Source organism: Dendronephthya gigantea, unplaced genomic scaffold, assembly GCF_004324835.1.
Source record: "Dendronephthya gigantea isolate DGI-Jeju-01 unplaced genomic scaffold, DenGig_1.0 000045F, whole genome shotgun sequence".
Taxonomy (NCBI): Eukaryota; Metazoa; Cnidaria; class Anthozoa; order Malacalcyonacea; family Nephtheidae; genus Dendronephthya; species Dendronephthya gigantea.
The window spans coordinates 1,392,108-1,416,375 of NW_021163055.1; the positions used below are offsets into that span (position 1 = coordinate 1,392,108).

Genomic DNA, 24,268 nt, shown 5'->3' on the forward strand with positions numbered 1-24,268 from the left:
CTATTCAACATGTAAGAATGATTTAAAGGTACATGGATAAAGCTGGTGGCAAATCAAAGCAAATAAAAAAACATCGACTTTCTCGTTAGAAAATTGATCTTTCTCACACTTTCTTTCATATTTTCTACCAAAATATCCAGGATCTCTTATATCGGGAGTATTACCCTATAATTTCAGGAATTTTAAAAAATTAGCATAAAAAACGTGGGTGAATATTTTAGAATAATTACAACATATAACCCGCGCAGTGCATACTGGGGTATCATGTTTTGCTTGTGACGTCACACGGCAGGGGAGCGTTGAAAATTACGCCGAAAGCTGAAAGGATACATGACTGTTTACTGAAATAATGAAATAAAAGTGCTCTTTTCACATCCGATAGTGCGCTTTGTACACTACAATTCAAGCTTAAAGCAGGAGTGGCAATTTTACCCATGAAATTACGACGAAAGTAGCGTTTTAGATCATGTTTCGTTGCCTCCTACCATGGCGTTGCAATCGTCAAGTTGAGTACATAGATCGAAGACATGCTAATTTAGTCTTCATTCCTGACGAAATCTACAGATATGAACGATATTTACAAGAACTATACTTGGACGCCAACCAGATTAAAGATTTACCAAGGGTAAGATGGCGTGAATGCCGGGACAATAAGCTTTCATCAGGTTTTGAAAATGTATTTACTGAGCTAATATATTGTATTTATGTCATAGGCATTCTTTCGTTTGTATAACCTAACACATTTGGGTATCAGCGACAATGAAATAGCCAGATTACCCCCAGAAATAGGCAACTTAACGAATTTGGAGGAGTTTGATATAAGCAGAAACGGTAAGGCTGTTGTTTTTTGGATCGTGTATTTGGGATTGTAAATTTACTGTGCTTTTATAATGCAGGCCAATTGTTCGGTATTCTTGTGGTTAAACCCTCATTTGGCCCGCATTCGTGTGTGTTTTATATTAAATTTATATAGTAAGCAAAGCCTAAACATTTATTACATCTGTGTGAGCGTTTTATTTATGTTTAGACATTTGTGACGTGCCCGAAAATATAAAGTTCTGCAAAGCTTTGGTGACTGTCGATTTTAGTGGCAATCCACTCTCAAGGTTTGACAATGCTTCAGATTTTTGCCTCAAAACCACTTGTACTTTATTGATGCACTAAAGAAAGAATATATTTCTATAAAATATGTGATGTGATGAAATATATATGTCGATGGACCGTTTTGACTCGTGCCTTAAGCTCCGTTTGAAATTCACATGACAAATACTGTCCATAAATCATAAAAGCGAAAACCAACATAATACTCCCAAAATATACCGGCTAAAATAGCTATGTGTTCAGCACCCAACTGTGAAAGAATCATAAAATATGGTTAAAAAACCCTTAAAAACCGTGAAACCCCAACAAGTGGTGATAAATAAAAGTACATTTTCCCTTCGACGAAAAGCGACAACTCTTAATACTTAGGGGATGGGTCTCTTCCAATTTGTTTATTGCCTTTAAATTGGGGTTTATTTCTAGTATTTTAATCCTAAAGTGAAAACAGGCTTTGACACGTATTTGTACAGAATTATATCTACATTTCGTTACATTTTTTACTATAGTTCGTTTGCTAGTTTTATATTTATCTAACAGCGTCAGATATTTGTCCAATTAGGTGTGAATTTAAGGCTTGAGAATTTCATCTCGTAAATTCAAACCGGAAGCATATTTATTGTGTTTTACAAACATGCTGAAAGCCAAATTGTTGTAAATTTAGTCGAAATTTATTTTACCCAGACAGCTTTCAATCACGATAATATAAACTTTGTAATTTACGTTAGCGTATAATGATTTTTTCTCTCTTTGTTTTGCACTCAGTACAGCTGTTTTAATTGTCCATTTGTGTACGACCTTTGTGGGTTTTCCAATCTATATTTGCTGAGTAATTCCACAAACCATGTCTAAACTATTACAGCATAGCTGGATAAATTTTTTACATAAGTTAAATTCCCAGGACATTTTTCAATATACTCTTTACTTTGTCTAAACATTGCCTTATAAAAACTATTTCCTTTGACTGTACTTCAATTTTTTTTGCTTCTTTGAGTCAGAAAATAAGCTGAATGCTAACAGTTTATCTTTTTAGCTGTAATGCACAAGGTTTACATGCTAATTCTATGTGCTTTTACATAGGTTTGATATTGTTTATTCAAGAATTTTGTTTGAACAATTCTTTAAATATTGTCAATGTAATCATTTTATAAAAACCTTAGAGTATAGTTGAAGTGGACGGTCTACAACCAAGTATATCTTTACGCCAATTAGGAATGGGTTCAGGGTAAAAATAAAACATTTTAGGGTATTTTATGATATGTATGCAATTAATTTGTTTACAGACCGAAAGAGACCCTTGTGGGCTTGAAATGTCTTGACAAATGATCACACAAAATTGCAGACAAAATTTTGCATAATTGAAAATTCAAATTAATTTGTGATGCTTTTACACTATGGCAGCATATCCATTTATCTGGAGTTGGAAAAAAATCCTTTTTAGTGTCCTAAAATTTTTCAGTTGAATAAATAAGGAAATGATTTGCAGTCTTGCAATATTGGCATGAAATATGCCCTCTAAGGGTATTTTGAACATTTTAAAACCACTTAATTCTTGTCCATTTTTGTATTTGTCTTCTGTGACATTGCCTTCAGACAATATATTGGTCTATTGAAAGTGAAATGATCTTTTCCTTCCTTGGACATAATTGCTATTTCACTTGCACGTTCATTCATTATGGATCTCAGCTTGATGGGGTCATATAAGGGGCAATGCACGCAATAAATAGGGAACTCTTCTGTCAAATAAATCTTCATTTTTTTTAGCTAAACACCTGCAGGTGCTAATTATACTATTTTAGCAAATAACTACTCAATATTTGATGCCCCCAGCTCTCTATGTGTGTAATTTTATTTGTGTATAAAGGCATGTTCTGATAAAGCAACCATTAGCAAGAGAAATTGCCTCCAGGCATGTTTGTGATATCAAAATTTGAAGTAATTAATGAATAAACATGTACATAGAAAAACATTTTAATATAATGTAAATGTTGACACAAGCAAATGTATCATTTTCCTTTATGAATTACACAGATTTTAAAGTCATTTTAGCATCATGTAACTGAACTATATCTTGTGTAAAAATGTCAGGAAATTCCTTCTAACAATTCTGTGTTTTTGAAATGTTTTTTTTAGACTCCCAGATGGATTTACCCAACTAAAGTGTTTGACAAGTTTATGTTTGAATGATGTGTCCTTGGTTCGTTTGCCCCCGGATATTGGCAGGTATGTCTCTTGTTTTTTAAATTTCCAAGTCCTCCATCTGCTTGTATCTTTTATTTTTCTCCTTTGATGTACGAATGTGTTTCCCTTTTTCAGCCTGGCTGAGTTGCAAGTGCTAGAACTACGAGAGAATTTGATCAAGTTTATACCAGTGTAAGTAATTTAATTGTTCATTTTTTGTAATGTCAACTTCAGAAAGAAATAGACTGGCTTTGTTTTATAGTTCCCTGTCATTCTTGACTAAACTGGAAAGGCTGGATCTTGGTTGCAATGAGTTAGAGGATTTGGTAAGTTAGAAAATGATTCATAGCAGATTTCATTCAATAGGTTGCTTTGTATACAACTGAGTATACCATTAATGACTGTTAATATACAGTGTGATCCAATTTTTGTTAGATCCATTCACTTCTGACATATGAAATGTAGTTTGTCATTGATAAAGCAGTACTGCATTGGCTTTAGTTGATTGCTTCCCATATACATTGTAAGTCAACAGACTATAAAACATTTGTCAAAAGTGAATTGGATGTGACAAAATTTAGATTGCATGAACATTCTTTTAGCTACATATCTATGTGAAACTCTCACCAAATTGGTGGCACCCGTCAGCTAATATTCTCATTGTTTACCACCATAGCCTGATATAATTGGCTCCCTTCCTGAACTTGTGGAATTATGGCTGGATGGAAATCTTCTTCGAACTCTGCCAATGGAAATTGGCAACCTAAAACGTCTCCAGATATTTGATTGTTCAGAGAACAGGATAGAATACCTTCCAGATGAGATCAATGGGCTGTCTGCTCTGACAGATTTCCATTTGTCTCAAAATTTACTTGAGATCATTCCTGACACCATTGGTAAGTTGTGAGGCACCCACCCAGCTCTCTACCCTGGGTTCTTTTCCATGCCAGATAGCCACACCCCTCCCTGGCATCAGTCTTACTGACACCCTCACTCCAAAGTGGCACCCTCCTCTCATTCCAAAGTGGCACACTCTTCATTGAAACCTCCTTTCAACCCATCTACAGTACCTCAATAATAAATCCTAAACGCTTCCTGAAATTTAAACAACTTTTTCCAGGGGAATTGAAACAAATGCAGATGCTAAAAGTTGATCAGAACAGGCTGATACAGTTGACAGATTTCATCGGAGGGTAGGTATTTGAACTTTCGTAAATTTAAATTGAATAACACTTTGTCATATGTTATAAATATTCTCCCTTTTTTAGAGCAACCACCCTGACAGAATTAGTTCTAACAGACAACTTATTAGAGGTGGGTTTAATCGAAGAATGGTATTTTCTAGGAAAGCAACAACCGTGCATATAATACCATGTAATCCAACATGATATCATATTTTATCCTTTTAGGAACTGCCATCATCCATTGGCAAATTGATAAATCTCTCTGTTTTTAATATCGATCGAAATCAGCTTCAGATTCTTCCGGTTGAGGTAAGGATCAGTTGTGCATATTGCGTTGAATAACAGTTGCGTCTTTTCTTCACGATCATCTGCATCGATGTCTAACCCTAACCATTGAAAACCAAGATTTAGGTATGTTGTGTTTATGTTGTTAGATTGGAAACTGTAGCAGTCTGTCCGTGTTGTCAATGAGAGAAAACTTCCTCACAAGATTGCCCTCGGAGATCGGGAATTGTCGTAATCTACATGTTCTTGATGTCTCGGGAAATAGGTGCGTGAAAACGCTACACCAGGATGTCTCATTTGTAGTACAGTCTGACTTAGCTTCAACATCTATTCTTGTTCTTTTCTTTAGAATGGAAAACTTACCGCTAACAATCGGGACTCTGCCATTGAAGGCGCTCTGGTTGTCTGAAAATCAGGTGCGTGTGTTTTGTATGTTGAAACGCGAGATTTCTGCATGTTAATTCTCTACAGCAGTGTAGTCTTTTGGATCTTGACTAACAGGGTTTCCTGATGTTCTTTAGTCAAAACCGATATTGAAATTGCAAACAGAAGATGACGAGAGGACGAACACCCGGGTCCTGACATGTTTTCTGTTGCCTCAGACCGAACAACAGTTTGATCTCGGTGAGTTTAGTTTCTCCACTTGCTTCTATGCTGTTCTTCCTAGAGGTGCAGTAAGGGTCACCTCTTATTGATCCAGTGTTTCTACATGAAGAAACCTAAACTAAACTAACTTTATTCAAACTGTTCTTGTTTCAAAAAATCTCTTGCAGAGGACTATGATTTGGATGAAAATCGCGAAGACTTCCATTTTGAACCACGCGATAAGCCACCAGTTGAACTTGGTTTTGTCAACGAACACGTGAGGTTCTCTGACGAGGAGTCAGATCATGATGAAGACAGACTGGTAATTGCAACATTGCTGTCGTTTATGTCTTCCAATCACATTCTTAATTTCCCAATTGTGACTTTATTTTTCAGGGTGATTTCATCCGTCATGACACGCCACATCCCAAAGACCTCAAAGGCCGACATCCAAAAATGTTTTCACACAAGCCAAGATCAGATTCGATGAACTCTGAAGAGGTTGTTTGCTGAATGAATGAATAAACAAAACATTACTTAGTTGATTCTGCATGAATTCGTCAGCATCGTTAAACTGACCTCATTCTTATCTCTCCGTTCTTCAGGAAAGGCGGAGATCAAAAGGCCTGGAGTCAGGATCGGACACAGAGCACGACAGACCGCGGAAAGCTGGAGTGAGAATACAGGATCCTGAGCCTGCAGTCCGCATCCAGGAGCAACCAGCTGTGATTGAAGATGAAAAAGAAGCGTTGATTTTAACACCAACTATCGAAGTACCACAAGAGAGTTCTCCATTCATAGAGGGTGGCGAACATGTAAGTAATTAAGTAATCATAACATGTTCACTCTTTGGGAATTTGTGTTTTTCAAACAACACACTGAGCTCTGTCAAGGAATCTCTGCCTTTGATGCGAAATAAGTAAATAAATATCTGTTCTAACTTAGAATGAAGAACCATCCAGTGACGAGGGTGAAGATGGTGAAAGAACTGTCGGATTTCTTGTCGCTGACGACGAGGATACGGAAGAACGCTTCGATAGTAAATTAAAGAGAACCAACACTCCTCACTACACCAAGGGAAAGAGATTGTACACAGACAAGGAAGATATTCAAGAAAAATTTCATGAAATAATGGCAAAGGTTGGACAACGGAATGAAGACGATTCAGACGAACAACGGGTAAGCATTTGATATTTTTCTATCATCTAAGACTAACTTTATTTACACTGGATAACTCTATCAGTTCTAAACTTTTCTTCCTAGAGATCCAGTAAGGATCATCTCTTATTGATCCAGTGTTACTACAGGAGGAAACCTAAACTAAACTAAACTAACTTTATTTATACTGGATAGCTCTATCAGTTCTAAACTGTTCTTTCTAGAGGTCCAGTAAGGATCAAACTAACTAATTGCTTCTCTAAATATTCAATATCTCAACAGTATTTATTTGGGTCTTCTGTCTAAATCTATCTCTTCGAAAATAATAATATAACCAACTCTTATGTATTTTACTGTAACAACCTTTAACATCAATATAAGTAACCTTTAGGATATTATGATATTGTTAAATATTTAAATGTTAAAATATTCGTGGGATTTGCAGACCATACTAAATGATCCAGTGATCAACCAACTTAAACGAACTCGACTAAAATATCTTTAAAAATTCAACAAACGGTGCTAAAGATTAACATCTAAACCTAAAATCTTAAAATCTATAATCTCAGTTTTCATATATGTCGAATTGCATTCACAGGTTGACTTCACGAGAATTTTATTTGTTGATGTTTTGATATAGTTTGGATTGAAGTATTTTTCGTAGATTTTGTTCATTTGTTCGTTTACGAAGACGGTTGGTGTCTGGATCTCAATGGCCTTGTGGCAATTATGATATTTGATAATTCCTATTTCGTCGTCAGGATTAGTAAATTTCAAACTCATCAATATATTTGACAAGAGAAATCACCGCTCGTATTAACAGTCTCCACGCCATCACCATGGAGATTTAATTACAAGCTCGACTGCGAGGCAAGACTCGTGTCTGTATTTGCTGATGAAATATTGATGAGTTTGAGATTTATGTTTACAATTTGGGATTAATGGGAATCGTCAAATATATCATGTTTTTTTTTCTTGAGAGTTGGTCTGCAAATTTCAGGCCTTGATGCGAGGCCATTGAGATCCAATACTAACACTGTTTTCAGTTTTTACATGTCTTCTGTTACCTTAAGGAGAGTGGAGAGGAAGGTGAACACTCCAGAGATGATGAAGGTCAGTGAAAATTGAAATATCTTTGCATATCGCCTCCGTATCCAGCAGGATCATTGATTACCCCCGTTTGTCATCCTATGTCTTCCTGATGTGAAAGTGGAATCAATAATCTTCCCTTGTTTTTATGTCCTGCGAGGATCAATGATCATCCCCAGTTCATACCTGTCATCCCACCTGTCTCTTCTTAATTGTCCTGTAATGATCAATGATCATCCCCAGTTGCCCACAACGGCAATTGAATCCTCCCAGGCAATACTCAATATTTCAATACTTCATGTTACAGATGGTGAACGTCCTCCATCAGCTCATCTCAACGGCATCAATGGACATTTAAACAAGGATGGCGACGATCATTTCGTGACGGTCACGAAAATCGTAGAGGAGGTAAGACTGAGCCAATGAGGAAGATCTTCGCCTGGGGCAGATCGAGCGTAAAAACATAAAGTCAACGTTATAACTGAAATATTTTTCAGATAACGTACACGTTAGTAAGGAATGGTGCGGGACTTGGCATCAATATCGCTGGAGGAAAAGGCTCGACACCTTATCGTGACAACGACGAGGTAAAAAACAAGATATTTTGAGATATTCTACACATCATTCGTTCTTATATCTTTTTCCCCGCTTTTTCAGGGTGTTTTTATATCGAGAATCAACGAGAAAGGACCCGTAGGCAGGGATGGTGTCTTGCAACCTGGCGATAAACTAATATCTGTGAGTGTTTGTTTTCTTCGCATGGTTCCCGGTTTTGGTGTTTTAAATACACGTCAAAAAGCCTAGTTCGATGTTGATATTCCACCCGTTCGTAGGTAAATGACGTGGACATCAGCGAGGCGAGTCACAATGAGGCGGTCCAGGTGCTCAGTAATGCTGGTGATACCGTCAAGATGGTTATATTACGAGAGACCGAGGAACTTGCCGACGCCGTCACGGAGAATGGCGAGGAGGAACCGAAGGTCGAACCGAGTGAGGTAAGATTCACTGGCCTATCTCATAACCGGGGTTTTACACACTCACTTGAAGTATCGATTCTTGGTACGTTTATAGGTGCCTAATAAAGCCCCGAAGGAAGTGAAAAAGTCTGGAGTGAGGTTCGCAGCAGAGCCGGAAATGGAAGAGATTGAGACAGCCACAGAGGTAAAGAGATATCCGCTTGGCAGCTTGGCTTGATTTTAAACATTCCTACATAACAAAAACAACAACAACATTATGTTCTTGTTTAGACGGAGACGATAGTACTAAGTAAGCGTGACAATAAAGGACTGGGGTTTAGCATTGCTGGGGGTCGTGGATCGACTCCTTATAAGGGAACAGATCAGGTGAGCAAGCAGCAGCTTGTGAAACATCTGCGTGGATCTTGTTCATTCATATAATGTTCTTCTAATCGTATTTTAGGCTATTTTCATCTCGAAACTCGCCCCGGGCGGTACGGCCGAGTTAGATCGAAGGCTTAATATTGGTGATAAGGTTTTATCAGTGAGTAATAAGTTCATCCAACACATTGGTTCTTTGACGTTTAGTTCAGCTAAAAGCACTCTAGAAGTGACATTTTGTTGTCAAACCATTTCAGATCAATCGTAAATCAGTAGCTAACGCCAGTCACGAAGAGGCTGTGGCCCTACTTACCAGCAGTTATCCCTCAGTAACCCTGGTAGTCACTCGTGAGCGAGTTTTGGAGAAACGAATGACGCCGCTGTCCAAGCATCGCGAAGACTCCCTGATAAACAAAAGAATAGCGGAAAAGGAACTCATTCAAGATGCCATGATCCGAGCTTCAGCAGTGAAGTGGCCTATTCTAATCTGTCCATTACTTAATAGTCGTCTAATCTTCAATTTGGTTTATGCAGGATACAAATCACGTGGACAATGATAGTGATGACGAATTTGATCGACCGAAAGTTGAGGTATTAAGAACTGAACATTTTTCGGCGGTAATTGATGATGCTTGCGGCATATAATTCTACAGTTTTTGTTGTTTTTTTCCACCAGAGAGTTGAGTTGAAGAAAGGCAACGGTCCTCTGGGATTTAGTGTTGTTGGGGGCTCGGATCATGCTTGTCATCCATTTGGTATAGACGAACCTGGGCTTTTTATCTCAAAGGTAGCTGTTGTTGCTTTAAACAAGTCGTGCATGCGCAGTACAAGGTATGTTTGATTCCTGTACTGAATTGTAATTTCTGATCATTATTTCTTCCAGATCGTACCAAATGGAGCGGCTGCTAATACAAATCTACGAGTTGGTGATCGTATCTTAGCCGTAAGTTTAGACTTTGAAGATTTTAGAAAGTGAACGGGCGCTTTCCTTTTTACGATGAAAACTGCTGTTGTATCTCAGTATAAGCAGATTGCTGGTATTTTAGAGACCATGTAGTTTTGAGGGATGTTTTCTTTATCTCCAGGTGAATGGTAAAGATATGACAAGATCAACGCATCACGATGCTGTCACCGCTTTGATATCAAACGTTACGTCCATAAAAATGTTGGTGCGTCATGATCCACCACCCCCCGGTCTCATGGTAGGTATAAGCAATAAAAAATCACCGATGATCACCACAATCCGGGGGAGGGATTTTCCCAAAGAAAGCGACCGTTAACATTGTATGCGCTTGTGTATTTCCAGGATATCACGATTATGAAAAATCCCGGTGAGAAGCTTGGTATAAGTATACGAGGGGGCGCCAAGGGTCATCCGGGGAATCCATTGGATACTAAGGATGAAGGGATCTTCATATCAAAGGTATGTTGCTAAATAGTAATTGTTGTATTGCTCGAAACCTGTCACGCTTTGCCCTGGAATTGTGTTTTCCTTTTGTCCAGGTTAACGAAAGTGGTGCTGCAGCCAAGGATAAAAGATTGCATGTCGGACAGAGGATACTCGAGGTGGCTGCTTTTTAATTTGATATTTGTTTGCATCTTTCTACCAATCCTGTAATATGCAGTTGTTTGATTATAATTGAATCACCAGTTTGACTCTACCAAAGACCCGAGCATTCCTCAGTTTGCTAATGTCTTGATCATTCATCATCTTGATGTAGGTCAACGGCACCAGTCTTTTAGGAGCAACGCACATGGAGGCCGTCCGTTCATTACGTAGCGTTGGTGATCGCCTCTCATTGGTCGTGGCTGATGGTTACGATGTCTCGAAAGTAGAGGCGATGGTTGGTGTGATCTCCAATCCTTTAGCAGCGGGGGATAGTCTCAGCTCTCCCGATGAACACAAACATTTTGGATACGACTCTGACCGCTCCAGTGTCCGAGTTAGTTTAAACGAAAAAGTAGGTGTACTTTGAGAACGTCTCACAATCGTAGGCGTGCACTGTAATTAGTGCTAGTGTACAATTATAGTCCACGCAGAACTATGCCTCTTTGAGGATACTGTCAACATAGAGGCGAAACACGACATTTTAGTAACTTTTATTCCTGGAACCTTTAGGAAATGTCGAAAGAACCTCCCAATAAACTTACGAATGCGGATGGCGAAGTACAAGCGGTATGTCTTTACAGTATTGTGATTTTACAAGGTTGCTTAATAGAGGTTTTCTACTAGACTTTCGCGCATCAACAACGCTTTTCTAATCCATTTAGGACGGAATTATCACTCGTTCGCAAACTACAGTACCCGAGACTCGCCAGGCACCGCCAGCTGATTTTCATCTACCTCTAAATAACTCAATAAAAACTCCCCCGCAAACTGCGAACTCACCCTCGTCCCTCGGGCGTTCCCCCTCGGGAAGCCTCACACCTTCTGAACAACGTGCTTTGGACGCGGAAAAACGTGCGGCCTGGAGACAAGCACGAATGCGGGAACTCGAAGAGGACGCGTTGAAAGCGCAAGTTGTTATTGCTCAGGTTAAAGCAATGTCCGCAACTTCGCTTGAAGGGACCTCCCTGTCTGACGAGGATAGAAAAATACCTCCAACAGACCATTTAAATAATACTTCTACGAAGTTAACTGCTTAGTTTTCTGGATATAATCGAGCGATTTGTTCGACCAAGTTCTGCATATATTTGGCTGTGTATATCATGAGAGAGAAGAGAGTGCGGAAAATCGTGGAAAACTCTTGAGTCTGGGCACCACTGCTTGATTGATGTAGGAAGCTTCTTTGTGCCTTTGGTTGACTTAAACTACGATATTATCCGGGAAATACGCGCTAAATTTTAACAATATATGAGTTTTATGTACGTGCGTCGAGAAATAGTCGCAAACATGCAGTTGTTATAGGAAAAAAGGTGGAGTTTGTGGAAGGAATAGTTTGAAGGAATGCCAAATAACGAGATCTATTTTAACAATATATCCAATCACACGAGGTTGGAACGAGATTATGGTTCTTGAAATCAAGGCTTGCTGCAGAGAATTGTGAAAAATAAAGGTGGAATGAAATCATTGTAAAGGGGGAAAAGGGAGGCTGTAAGTTATCTAAGGTTTGTGGTTTATGGAAGAATGTTGTCCTCACACAAGAAGATAACTGAAGATATTTGAACGGTGGGATTTGCTGAAGATGCTGCAAGTTCCGCTATTCGAGTCCCACTAGAGTAATTTTTCTACCTCAAAACAAAATGGCCTTCAAAGAGAAACGATCCTCTATCATTCGTCGACTGTTCCTATGTTCTATCAACTGTTCATCAATGTTCCTTGTATGAAGTGTATTCATTGGATTTTAACTTGCAGAATCCATTAGCTCCTGGAATGTATTTTACCAATCTTTAGAAACCTTATACATTTTAGTTATTTTACAATTTATTGCTCTTCTCTTAGGCCGTTTCAAGGTACAAATATTTGAAGGATTTTTAGACCTAATTCTAGACGTATTTTATACTGTATAAAGATGTTGTACAATTATTATGAAACCATTTCAACACGCGAGTATTACTACTTAAAGACATAAACTGCGCTTTTTGCGGACCTCCTTTGCGGAAGTTGTAATATAAACTGAACGAATTAGAAATAAATATATAAAACCGGATAGAATGTGAGTTCACTGATGATTAGCATATTTGCCGTGTCTTAACCCGAACAAATCCGATTATTACCCGACCTCATTCCGATCGTAGCCTTTAAACCAACATGGCGTCTCGATCGGCTTGTGTGAGTATTACGAAACAGGTGCAAAATATAAACGGAATCCCCTCTCTCATTTCCAAAATTCATGCACCAAATTTTGATATATTACAATGTACGAAAGCTGTGATACTGATTCCTGGAAATCCGGGCATAATACGTTTTTATGATTCGTTTTTGGAAAGTTTATTTACTCTATGTGATGGAGAGTTCCCAGTGTTTGGCATTCAACATGTGGGTAAGTATAACGTATGTTCACACTATTCATACTCACGATCAATTTCATACTCTCCTTTACACGATCACTAAGAGCTGTTATCCAGAATATCGTGATCATAGTCTGTTTGCAGTTATTGGAATAAGAATATTCAATTGTAGTATTGATATAGATTGAGTCATTGAGTTTAAATATAAATATATTTGGATGATTGCAAGCAACTTTTAAATGTGGTCGTGAAACTGAAGCCCTACTAAGCCACAGCAAAGTTATCCGGAATTGCTATTAACAATGGCAAGATTCTTTTCTAGGTCATGGTCCTTTGGAAAACATAGACACACGTAGTTCACCATATGGTCTCACAGAGCAAATTCACCACAAAATTGCATTCCTTGAAAACTATTTTCATCCAAATTGCAAGTTCATCCTAATTGGCCACTCCATTGGTGCATATATTATTCTAAAATTATTTGAATACTTTGGTCTAAAACAACAACGGATAACAAAAGGAATATTATTGTTTCCAACAATTGAACGAATGGCCGTCTCCCCGAGCGGCCGATTGGCTACGCCTGTTTCAAACTATTTTTCATGGCCGCTGATTGCTGCGGCGTGGGCACTGTCATGGCTACCACTAGGGTTAAAGAAATGGCTTATAAGTATTTGGTTTGGTAGAAGGAAAGTTCATACAGAATGTCAGGAAGCTGTCATTGAGTTGGTCAATGCAAACACGATTAGAAATATGCTTTTTATGGCTGCAGAGGAGATGAAGACGGTTGACAAAACCCCAGTTGAGGTTTGTTTTGTTTCATCTTGCAAGAGTTCCAAGAGGAATCTTGCCTTACAATCACAAGAAACTGGAAATATGATCAAATATTATTGATTGTAATTTGATTTCATTTCAGCTCATATCTGATCATATTGATAAGTTGATCTTCTACTACGGAGCCTCTGATCCTTGGACACCAAGATCATATTACAATGAAATGGTGCAACGCTTCCCCTCTGCACAAATATACCTTTGTGAAAAGAATATGAGACATGCATTTGTGCTGGAATCACATCAGGAAATGGCAAGAATTACTGCTCAATGGATTAGCTAGAATTATTAAAGAGATTCTAAACATGGATTAACTGTAATATATACGCGTATTACCCAATGTTCAATGTGATTAAAACATTACACTGATTTAAAATTATTTGTTAGCTGTAGAAATCCACTGCGTTATTAAAATTCAGCATTAAAAATCTTTTGGTGTTATGTTGTTAAATTTACTAAATTTATTTCTGTGCTATGGCCATGCCTCTCAGTTCAGGCTTAGTTTAAACTGTGAATGTCTCAAGAACTCTTTCCCTGGTATCCTTTGCCCGACGACGTCTTTTCGCAACACATTGAGCTATGCTAGAACTTTCTGTTTTCGCCACTGAACACGCTGAAATGAATTCAAGCAAAGATTCAAGTCTACAAAAATGTACTGGTTTAGGTATAGTACGCCACCGTATAGTACACCCTCTAGTACTCCCGTAAACACTCCACTCCAGGAATACTTCTAAGGCACCGCGGAGTGCGGCGGACCCACTTTCCAAAAAATTGTACGCTCCAAAAGTTGTACTCCCTTTATCACAAATATTTACAACTCAGTTTGTCTGATAGCTTACCATAAGTGTCTGCTCTAATACAATGAATAGTTAGTTTATGGCATCCAGTACTTCTTGTTAGTCTGAGTAAAGAAAATTAGTCAACAAACTGTCAATGCTCCTTATTAGAACTTTTCTTCAAAAACACGGATAAAAATGCATTTTTTCATTTCACCTTTCCTTTCTGACTTCTTCATCATTAATATCAAGCGGCCATGGCCTTTTAATCCCTCGTTCATTTTCTTGACAAACTTTTTCCCCACAATATTCTATTTCCATATCTTCCATTTCGTCACTACAACAAAACAAACAGGACGGTTGTTTTACTTGGAAAATAAAATCAAGAACACTGGTAGTGATTCAGTCTAAATGAAGATGTTGTTTTCACTTCTTTTGCTCTTTTTATAAAGACAGATTCTTGTCCAAGAGAGAACTAGCACTATAACTACTTTCATAGCTTTTTTCCAAAATAATGTAATGTTTCTTTAGGTAAAATTTATCACTCACATATTATAATGAGAAAAAACGCAAAATTATTTACAGCTTAAAATATTAATCTTAGCAAATATAAAAAAGTTCTTTTTCAACGTCACATAATTTTTTACGCACGACCACAAGCGCGCGGGAATATATAATATATAATAATAATTAATTGCGGGAATATATAATTATAAGCATAATTTGCGCTCCGTTACGTGTTCTCGCGGGGCGCGCGCAACCGCAACAAATGCTATATATTAAAGACGGAACACTCATTACTGGATCAGTCAATGCAAAATTCAAAGTTGTCAAGATGCTGCTTCATTTTTTGGAGAATTTAACGTGAAATATTTGGCTCTTCTTCGCTTAAATTGACCTACAAGCGTCCACGTCTTCCTTGCATCGATACGAAGTTAAAAGGCCAAGTGGTAAAACGTCGGAGAAGCCATCACAGAGACACCCGCAGCGAATTTTGAGTGAGTACCAAATTAAATATATTAAGGCGGGGTATTTAAACTTCAACCTCGTGGTCCGTCGTGGACGTTTTCATTCACCTTTTCTTCGTTCGATCTCTTTTGCCTAGCTTCACTGCATGAAATTTGTTTAACTAGTATTGTCTGTATGAGGTGAAACGTTTCACTCAGACCACGTTTTACGGAGAATGTAATTTGTATTTCTCGTATGGATTCTCGAGGTTTTGTCTTTTCTCCACGAGGTATCGACATGCGTATGATGTGTGTATAGTTATAGACATGCATGGAACACACCTCTTCCATGATTTTTCGGCAGTATTCTATGACGAATATCCCACAATCGTACCCGTTCGTATGTCTAGCCACCTAGACAGAAAAAAGATTTATTTAAGGTTACATTAATCAGTTAACTATAGATATTTATAAGATACTGAAATACACATACATGCACAGTATTTCACACATGCATGGTATTTTGAAATATATGGTAAAGAACCAACAATCTATATTTACACCGCATAGCATAAAATCATTGGCCTTGCATGTCTGTAATCATGTTTTCTTTTTAATCAGCGCGCCCAATATTTACATGATATAAAGATGATATAATTTTTTTATCTACAAATGTGGGCTATGTTTCAGAATGACTTTTTACCTTTTTGTTGATTCTGCAACATGATTTATTTTCCACCCCAAGCTGCAGAGGATGCTTGGGGTTCTTGTCTGGATTTTGTAAATAATGACCCACCAGTGTGTCCTGAAAGATTAAACACAAATTATGTTGTGCTATGTTTCAAAGCAATTTGAATATTCAATAGTTGGGTTGCATGTACACACCAAAGATATATCTTACATGTCACAAACAGGAACAATTGCCAATTCGTAACTATGCAACTTTGCAGGCCGGCGTAAAGCAAGACGCCTCTTCGACATTGAGGGCGGATAATTTTATTTTTATAGGTCATGTCAACCTATTTCACTCAATTTAAGTTGCATGTAAACAGTTTTGGATTAATGTATTAATTGTGTCATATATATAAACATAAATCACAAAGTTTCGACCAATTTTAGATAGAATAACAAAAGATATAAACGTAGCCTCAATGCAAATGAAACACTAAGATTATTATATAGTATATATTATATAAAATTATTATATTCCCTGGTAACCATAGAGATTACAAATAACACAACATTACCGCAATATCAGCTAGTTTCATAGAGAATTATTCAAACGAAAATTTAACCATAATTCAAAATTGCAAAACATTCAGCATGAGAGAATATTTCACATATCACAGAGATTGGGATTTGTATACATTCTAGGTATATTATATATTCTGCCTATAGTCCCAAAATGTTCTCCACAGAATATCGACATGCATATGATGTGTATATATATATAGTTATAGACATGCATGGTACACACCCCTTCCATGATTTTCCGGCAGTATTCTAATCACAAATATCCCACAATCATATCTATTGGTTTGTCTAGCCACCTATAGACAGAAAAAAAGATTTATTTAAGGTTACATTAATCAGTTAACTAATGATATTTACAAGATACTGAAATACACATACATGCACAGTATTTTGTAAATTTGATGTGATTAAAATGACATGATCATACGTCTTTACCTTCGGAAATGTTGGTTCAGAAATTGCCGGAATTTCTCCAACCAACCTTGCAACTTGCGCATATATTCGAAGTACCGGTATCTGGTAAAAAACCAACAATCTATATTTACACTGCACAGCATAAAATCAATGGCCTTGCATGTCATCATGCTTCAGAATGACTAAGCTTTGACTTTTTACCTTTTTATTGATTTTACATTTTTAGACAATTAAGCAAGCTAGCTTATGATATATCTGCAGTGCAACACATTTAGAAAAGCAGTATTTCTACACTAGTATTATAATTACGTACCATTCAAATGTATTTTAAATAAGTTTTAAAATATACATGTATATTTACTTCACAAAATGGTAGTCTTTGCGGTACCTGTTTGATAGGACTTTCAGCTAAATTCCCCATTGGTGGTCTACGGGAACTAAATACAGTATAAATGAATGAGCGTAGTTGAAGATTGAGTTTAAACATTGTTATGGTTAAAATGAAATTGAACATGCATAATACCTGTTCTCATCAATTCGGGTGCTTTCTAACAAAAAAATATCTGCACAAAATGACAAAGAAATACAAACATAGCTTATTCCAATCTACCTTTAAGCACATTTGAAACAAATAAAAAAATCATGATTTATTGAAGAAAAGTAAAATCACCATGGCTATTTTCATCTAACTTTTTCTCAACAGCTCTATCAGGAATATATAAAAATTTGATTAGAACATTAATTTTCAAACTACATTTGAGTGTATATAAGTTTGGATACAAAATTTCCAATACGTAAATTAGCTTGTAGCTACACCACGGCGGCATTACTACCATTTGCGTTCAAGCTTGCGACGTGCGATTTTAAAACGTACGTTTGACGTTTCAAAACGTACGTTTAACGTTTCAAAACGTTACGTTTGCCGTTTCAAAACGTACGTTTTGTCACGCCCCCTTACGATGGCCCACAAGGGTCACAGTTCAGTTCTTATTCTTGGACAGTTCAATTTTATTTTTTAGCAGTTCAGTTTCAAATTTCCATAGTTCAGTTCTCAATTTGACAGTTCAGTTTTACATTTTAACACAGTTCAGTTTCGAATTTCTTCAATTTTGAATTCTCTGAACAGTTCAGTTTTGAATTTCCCACACAGTTCAGTTTAAAAATCACTAAGCAGTTCAGTTTTAATTTTATCAACTGTTCAGTTTTAAATTTTATCTAACAGTTCAGTTTGAAATTTGCCTAACAAAACAATACCCGATTTGGGTCGATGAACGAAATACAAATCTTTTGCTCGCAAATATGGACGCCATAATAAAGGATGCTGTACGCGAGGAGCTTAGAAAACAGCAAGAAACTAAGAAAGGTGAAAGTAAAAGCTCGGAAAGTAAGGGAGAATTGCCAGTCGCAACTCAGAAAACAGAAAGGACGGTAAATCGCTTGAGCGGCCTACTCCATCGAATACGAAACCGCTCCGAAGGAGCGGCCAGCACAAGCAGGAAAAAGCCTAAAACAGATAAACAACATCGAATACAAATACGATGGATGCATTATGACGAAGATAAAGACAAATATATTCCTGTGCGAAACAAGCATGGTGGCGGAAACCGCTATATTAATTACATGGATTCACAACCGTTAACTTTACGGCAAATTCTGGACAAAGCTTGTGAATTGTTCTTTCCAAAAGGTAAAAGCCATTTTGGCTTACTTGAAGATATGTCCAAAGTAGTCACAAATTCTGCTGGTGAAGTTATTCATTCGTTTCCTAGCGGTGGTACGATTGCCGATTACCTACATGAAAATGGTTTGTATCCTTCCTTAACATATCTATACTTAAGAACAGTATTTATTCACCCAGAAGAGGATGAAGAGCAGAGCTTAACCCAAATGACAGATACTGGCTCTGCAATTGTAGAAGCCGTTGACAGTAGTGACACTTATCTGGATTTTGAGGGTGATGACCTTGGTGTAAGTGGTGCCTCACCCACCACTCAATACTTAGCTCCAAATCACCCATCACCATTAATAGGTTTTCCTCCATCCACTACAAATTTTCCTCCATCCACTACAAGTTTTCCTTCATCCACTACAAGTTTAGTCCCATCAACTACAAGTTTCCATTCATCTACCACAATTTTTCCCCCATCGACTACAAGTTCCCCTCCACCAGATTCATTGTTCAATAGTCCACAGTACAGAATAGTGTGTTCCAAATGCTATTGTACTAATCTTCCTGGTGAAGATTGTCTTCGATGCAAACAGGATGAGGAATATAATGCTTCATTAAAGCTTGATGAACAGAAACATATGGGAAATTCAACAGATGCCGATGAGCCCACTGAGAGTACAGCTATTTATCCCAACCTCGATGAAATAAGGACACATCGGATTGCTTACCTTTCAAGAAGTGTTTCCTTCGATGGTAATAATGAGACTCAACCCAATCTAGACACTCCATTTGATGACTCTTCACCTTCTGCGATTGGTGAAACCTTACAATCAGTCATTAATTCCTGCAGTAGCCCTCCTGATAATGAAAATTTTCCTGGTGATATAGAGACTTTAATAGCCAACCAACACGAATCACAAAATGAACAGGAATTTCATACTGCTCATCCACCGTCCAGTCCAAAGGAAGTTCAAGTTGTTAAAGTGCACCGTTCCCGTATATGCAAGGATATGGTAAGCTACTTCCAAGATGAGAGCATCCTAACAAGTTCCATAGTTTTTGAAATTATTGATGATCGTGGAATTCCCGAAAAAGGTGCTGGAGTTGGTGTGGCTCGTGACGTGTTTTCACTTTTTTGGAAATCGTTCGGAGATTCGATGACTATTGGAGAAAGAGAAAGAGTGCCCTTTGTACGTCACGACCACTTTGTGAGTGAATGGCAAGCTATTGGTAGAATTCTTGTTTTAGGTTACAAGATGGTATCTTATTTTCCTCTGATTTTATCAAAGGCATTTATGGGATATTGCCTATTTGGCGATTCAGTTCCCGATTCAGCTGTGATAAGTTCTTTTAAGAAGTATCTTTCAGTTGATGAACAAGAGTTGATTAGAAATGCCTTAATAAGCAGGAATATGATAGTGAAGATCTTGAGGACTTTTTGGAGCGATTTAACTGCAGAACACTGATAAATGAAAACAATTGTCTGAAAGTGATCACTGAAATTGCCAAACAAGAGCTTATCCAGAAACCTCATATCATGTTGTCTACATGGCAGCTCATTCTTTCTGAACTCAAGGCATATGCACCATTTCAGTCTTTTGATAAGTTGGAGGCCCTCTACGAATCTGTAAAGCCAACAAATAAGAAAGTTCTTCAACTTTTGCAAGCCCAACCAAATACCGAGGGAGAACGAGATGCTCTGAAGTTCCTACAGCGTTATATTAGAGGCTTAGATGCATGCAACCTTGGTCATTTTCTTCGTTTTACCACAGGTGCTGATATTTTAATTGTGGAACATTTAACTGTTTCATTTGTAAAATTTGATGGGGTATATAAATCTCCTATAGCACACACATGTGGACCTGTGTTAGAGCTGCCTTCCACATTCCAAGATTTTTGTGAATTACGAAACACGTTCAACAATATATTATCCAAACCTGACTGGGAACTTGACATTGTTTAGGTTTTGAACTTATGTGTGACGCATTAACTGTAATCTATGAAGTGATTAGTCTATAGATACATTGTACTTTTCAGTTGCCATTCATATTAATTGACTGCATAGTTTTAGTTGGGTAAAAAACTAACCGCCCCGCGCTTTATATTGTTAAGGTTTTTTGTTTTTAAAAGTGTATGTAAGATCACAGTTGAATTTCTTTTAACTGTAGTGAAATATAAGTGAGTAAGGCCTGGAGCTGTGTGTTATGCGAATAAAATATGACATAACTTCTTTTAAGTGCTTAAAAAACTCCTACTCTCTGCATGCGCTTTTAAGTAAGGTTATATTAGTAATACAAATAATAACACTTTGTAGTATATTGTTGTATAGTTTCATATTGGTGTTTCAGTTGAATTTATTAAACTAATTAATCGTCTCAATTTCTTGTAGCAAAGTAAGATAAAGATGAAATGCTTCTTTCGCATTAGTTGGTTTTGTCAGGCCAAGCTCTGTCATTACGAACGAGGCAAACTCTCCAAATTCATCAGAGAAATCTTTGACAGACATTGAATAATCATAGAATTCATTCACTTCGTCCCGGTCAATTTCCTGTTTACAATCCCCTGTGTCGAAAAGATGCGGCAAAAAAAACATCACGTCAGGCCTCCCTCTGGGTCCAGTGTTATTTCCAAATTTGCTTGGGGCAATAATATGTTGGTTCCACATTTCTGCAACTTTGTGTAATTCATTTCTTAGTATATCCATAAAACAAAACCTTATCAAATCCATTTGTACAGGATCCGAATCATTAAACAAATCAAAATCTCGTAAATCCTTGAAAAAATTTATCCACCATCCAGGCCCATCCCGAATAAGATGAGACCAATAGGCTTCTATTCGTTGATTTGACGTAGAAGTACCAATTGAAAAACTGGCAAGACCAGCATGCTCATCGTGATGCTGAGATCGCAGAAATATTTGCAAAGCCTCGACGATGCTGTTCTCAGTGCCATCGTCAGAGCGCATTCTTTGTGGTACACCTCCAATTTGCAATACGGCATCAAGGTAATATTTACCAATGACCTGAGGATTTTTATTAGTCGGACCCACTTCGAGCCAGATCAACCTTCTGGAAAAACCATCAATGCACCCATGTATATTAAACCCGAAAGGTTTCAACTTATCATGGCCGTCTATGTGCCATATATGATTGGGTCCCCGAGATGAATAAGCTCTTCTTCGAAGCCTTTTCTTTGCTCTACTTTGCACTCCTTGAGGATCTAGTTTTACCAAACATTTTCGAATAACGTCCCTTCGAACAGTAATACCATACTTAGTTGATATATGTTTCCACATTTTGCGATATCCAACATTGCATTTACTGCCAGCTAATTCAATCTCCACAATACACTCGATTTCCTCTTGTGTCAATTGTTCTTCGGCTGGAACACGTCTTCGAAGTCCTAGGATTCTTAATCTTCTTTTAAGTGTCGATAAGCTGAATTCTATTCCATGAAGCTTAAGAAATTCTAGAATTTCATGGTTGGTGAACCCTTGTTGAAAATAACTTGTTATTAGCTCAGTTTCATCTCGTCCATGCCTTCGGTCAACGTTCATGCATGGAATGTAGTCATTTAGAGGCATAATAAAGGTATAAAATACTGATTTAAAGTAGGGACAAATAGCACACTATCAGATCAAAATAATCAACTCATTTAACAACGAACTTTTCGGTAAAATACGAAACTGCGTATGTCTGTGTAAAAATTGTTTGGCACTGAAAGTTAAACTGAACTGTTAATAAAATTTGAAACTAAACTGTTTGTTAAAATTTACTAAACTGTTTGGTAAAAATTAAAACTGAACTGTCAAAATATAAACAGAACTGTGTGTTTGTGAAGCAAAACTGAACTGTGTTAAAATGTAAAACTGAACTGTCAAATTGAGAACTGAACTATGGAAATTTAAACTGAACTGCTAAAAAATAAAACTGAACTGTCTAAGAATAAGAACTGAACTGTGACCCTTGTGGGCCATCGTACCCCCTGCCATGTTTGGGTAATTAAATTGACATGTTTTTGAAGTCTAAACGAACTTGGCATAATATCTAGTGTAAACAAATATGGATCCGTACTCTGTAAAAAAAGTAAATCTATATGGTCGCAGTTACTGTCCTGGTAAACCCATTGGCGAAGAATTTGCATCTTTTATCATCGATAAAATTTTGAAAGAAGGTGGCGACCGTATTACTGGTTACATTCCACGAACGTATGTACAGTACTCCAACGAATTTACAGTATCTCCCAATACGGTAAAAAATATTTGGAATAGATTTTGTGAAGAAGTTCCAACAGTACAACCCAAGCGCAGAGGTGGCAAAAGACAGTCAAAATTACAGGAAGATGACCTCGAACTAATCGAAGTGTTAAAGATTAATTCGCCGTCAATTTCTCTTGCGGAAATCATCCAGGAGCTAACAGAATGTGGCGTCCAAGAGGTTTCCATGTCAACTGTTTCGAGAGCAATAAAAAGCAGGATGCCTTCAGGTGAACGGTATACAAGAAAGAAACTGACCAAACTGGCGAGGGAGCGGTTTACTCCAAACAACATGTTTTACACACAACTTTTCATAAACTATCTTTCATCGAAGGATCCAAGAAAGTTAAAATTTTTCGACGAAGCTGGAATAAAAATACCAAACGTAGGAACTCGCACGTACGGACACAGTGCTATAGGAACGCGCAGTGTGGAGATAATACGAAAGCAGGAATCTCCAAACAACACATTGAACTTGCTTGTTTCAATTGTTGGGCCCGAATATTATAATATTCTTAGCGGAGCAACAAACACCGCGCGTTTTCTTGCATTTTTCGAAGAGGCCGGAAGAGTGGTCAACGTTAATACAGGTCGTCCATGCCTTGAGGTGGGTGACATCGTTGTGATGGACAATCTTTCGTCTCATCACTACGAAGGTGGAGAAATTTTGGAAGAGTGGTTTGACACAATGGGTATAGAACTATTATATACGCCGTCATACTCTCCTGATCTGAATCCAATTGAATTATGTTTCAACAAGATTAAAAACATTCTAAATGGTGAACTCAGGAAATTGGTCCACGATAATTTACATCTTGCGGTTGCAGAAGCCGTCGAGACACTTTCACCAACGGACATGACAGGTTTCTATGAAGCCACATCTTACTTGTTTATCTAGCACTGTAGTATAGCCATGGTATAGTTGCTTTATTACAATTAAATGAGCATTTATTTTCATTCGATAATGCAGGCACGATTGAAATGGCTGATATAAAAATAGTTCTGACTTCTGAATATTAATTAGTATAGAGAAAATGTAGCGTCATCAGAAACAATAGTTCTAAATATAACCTTTCGTATTTCAATAAATCCAACATCAGTTACGTAATAACTCTCAAATTTTGCGACGTTGAAACGATGGTATTTTTTTCATTTTAATTTATTTCGATTATTTCAAACATTTTAACATTAACTGAACAACAATAAATCTGGTACGGAACAACCACAACGTACAAAATCGAATCAAGTTCCAGT

General features: G+C 37.3%; 4 protein-coding genes and 1 pseudogene across 6 annotated transcripts; 3 read left to right on the plus strand and 2 right to left on the minus strand.

Moving 5' to 3' along the window:
• The first annotated feature begins 278 nt into the window (after positions 1-278).
• On the plus strand, positions 279-12,460 carry LOC114527492 (protein scribble homolog). 2 transcript variants are annotated; one of them, XM_028549163.1, is made up of 35 exons: positions 279-625; positions 714-831; positions 1,028-1,106; positions 3,232-3,321; positions 3,415-3,471; positions 3,542-3,605; positions 3,956-4,175; positions 4,400-4,472; positions 4,548-4,593; positions 4,689-4,772; positions 4,898-5,013; positions 5,098-5,164; positions 5,270-5,372; positions 5,522-5,655; positions 5,730-5,834; positions 5,939-6,148; positions 6,279-6,512; positions 7,538-7,604; positions 7,888-7,988; positions 8,078-8,167; positions 8,238-8,318; positions 8,414-8,575; positions 8,652-8,741; positions 8,828-8,923; positions 9,000-9,080; positions 9,175-9,385; positions 9,450-9,508; positions 9,594-9,704; positions 9,801-9,860; positions 10,003-10,119; positions 10,224-10,340; positions 10,421-10,483; positions 10,639-10,878; positions 11,037-11,093; positions 11,189-12,460. In XM_028549163.1, the coding sequence occupies exons 1-35, from the start codon at positions 467-469 to the stop codon at positions 11,561-11,563; spliced, it is 4,137 nt and encodes a 1,378-aa protein (XP_028404964.1). In that variant the 5' UTR covers positions 279-466; the 3' UTR covers positions 11,564-12,460. The 2 variants fall into 2 exon arrangements, with proteins under 2 accessions (XP_028404964.1, XP_028404965.1); XM_028549164.1 differs by having other exon boundaries at positions 7,565-7,604.
• Positions 12,461-12,662: 202 nt separating this feature from the next.
• On the plus strand, positions 12,663-14,121 carry LOC114527527 (lipid droplet-associated hydrolase-like). The gene is made up of 3 exons (XM_028549213.1): positions 12,663-12,900; positions 13,191-13,675; positions 13,785-14,121. Exons 1-3 carry the CDS (start codon positions 12,669-12,671, stop codon positions 13,980-13,982), a joined length of 915 nt encoding a protein of 304 aa, XP_028405014.1. The 5' UTR covers positions 12,663-12,668; the 3' UTR covers positions 13,983-14,121.
• A 109-nt stretch (positions 14,122-14,230) lies between these two features.
• LOC114527528 lies at positions 14,231-17,913 on the minus strand. 2 transcript variants are annotated; one of them, XR_003687428.1, is made up of 10 exons: positions 17,761-17,913; positions 17,614-17,653; positions 17,479-17,527; positions 17,112-17,192; positions 16,900-16,972; positions 16,126-16,227; positions 15,765-15,836; positions 14,693-14,812; positions 14,539-14,600; positions 14,231-14,312 (listed from the first exon to the last, which is right to left on the minus strand). XR_003687428.1 is itself a non-coding variant. In XM_028549215.1 (4 exons), the coding sequence occupies exons 1-4, from the start codon at positions 17,575-17,577 to the stop codon at positions 16,151-16,153; spliced, it is 330 nt and encodes a 109-aa protein (XP_028405016.1). In that variant the 5' UTR covers positions 17,578-17,596; the 3' UTR covers positions 15,843-16,150. The 2 variants fall into 2 exon arrangements, 1 of the variants encoding a protein (XP_028405016.1); XM_028549215.1 differs by lacking the exons at positions 14,231-14,312; positions 14,539-14,600; positions 14,693-14,812; ... (1 more) ...; positions 17,614-17,653; positions 17,761-17,913 and having other exon boundaries at positions 15,843-16,227; positions 17,479-17,596.
• A 467-nt stretch (positions 17,914-18,380) lies between these two features.
• Positions 18,381-20,992, plus strand: LOC114527554 (annotated as a pseudogene).
• A 108-nt stretch (positions 20,993-21,100) lies between these two features.
• LOC114527619 lies at positions 21,101-22,424 on the minus strand. Its single transcript, XM_028549319.1, has one exon. The coding sequence runs from the start codon at positions 22,340-22,342 to the stop codon at positions 21,122-21,124; it is 1,221 nt and encodes a 406-aa protein (XP_028405120.1). The 5' UTR covers positions 22,343-22,424; the 3' UTR covers positions 21,101-21,121.
• Positions 22,425-24,268: the final 1,844 nt, after the last annotated feature.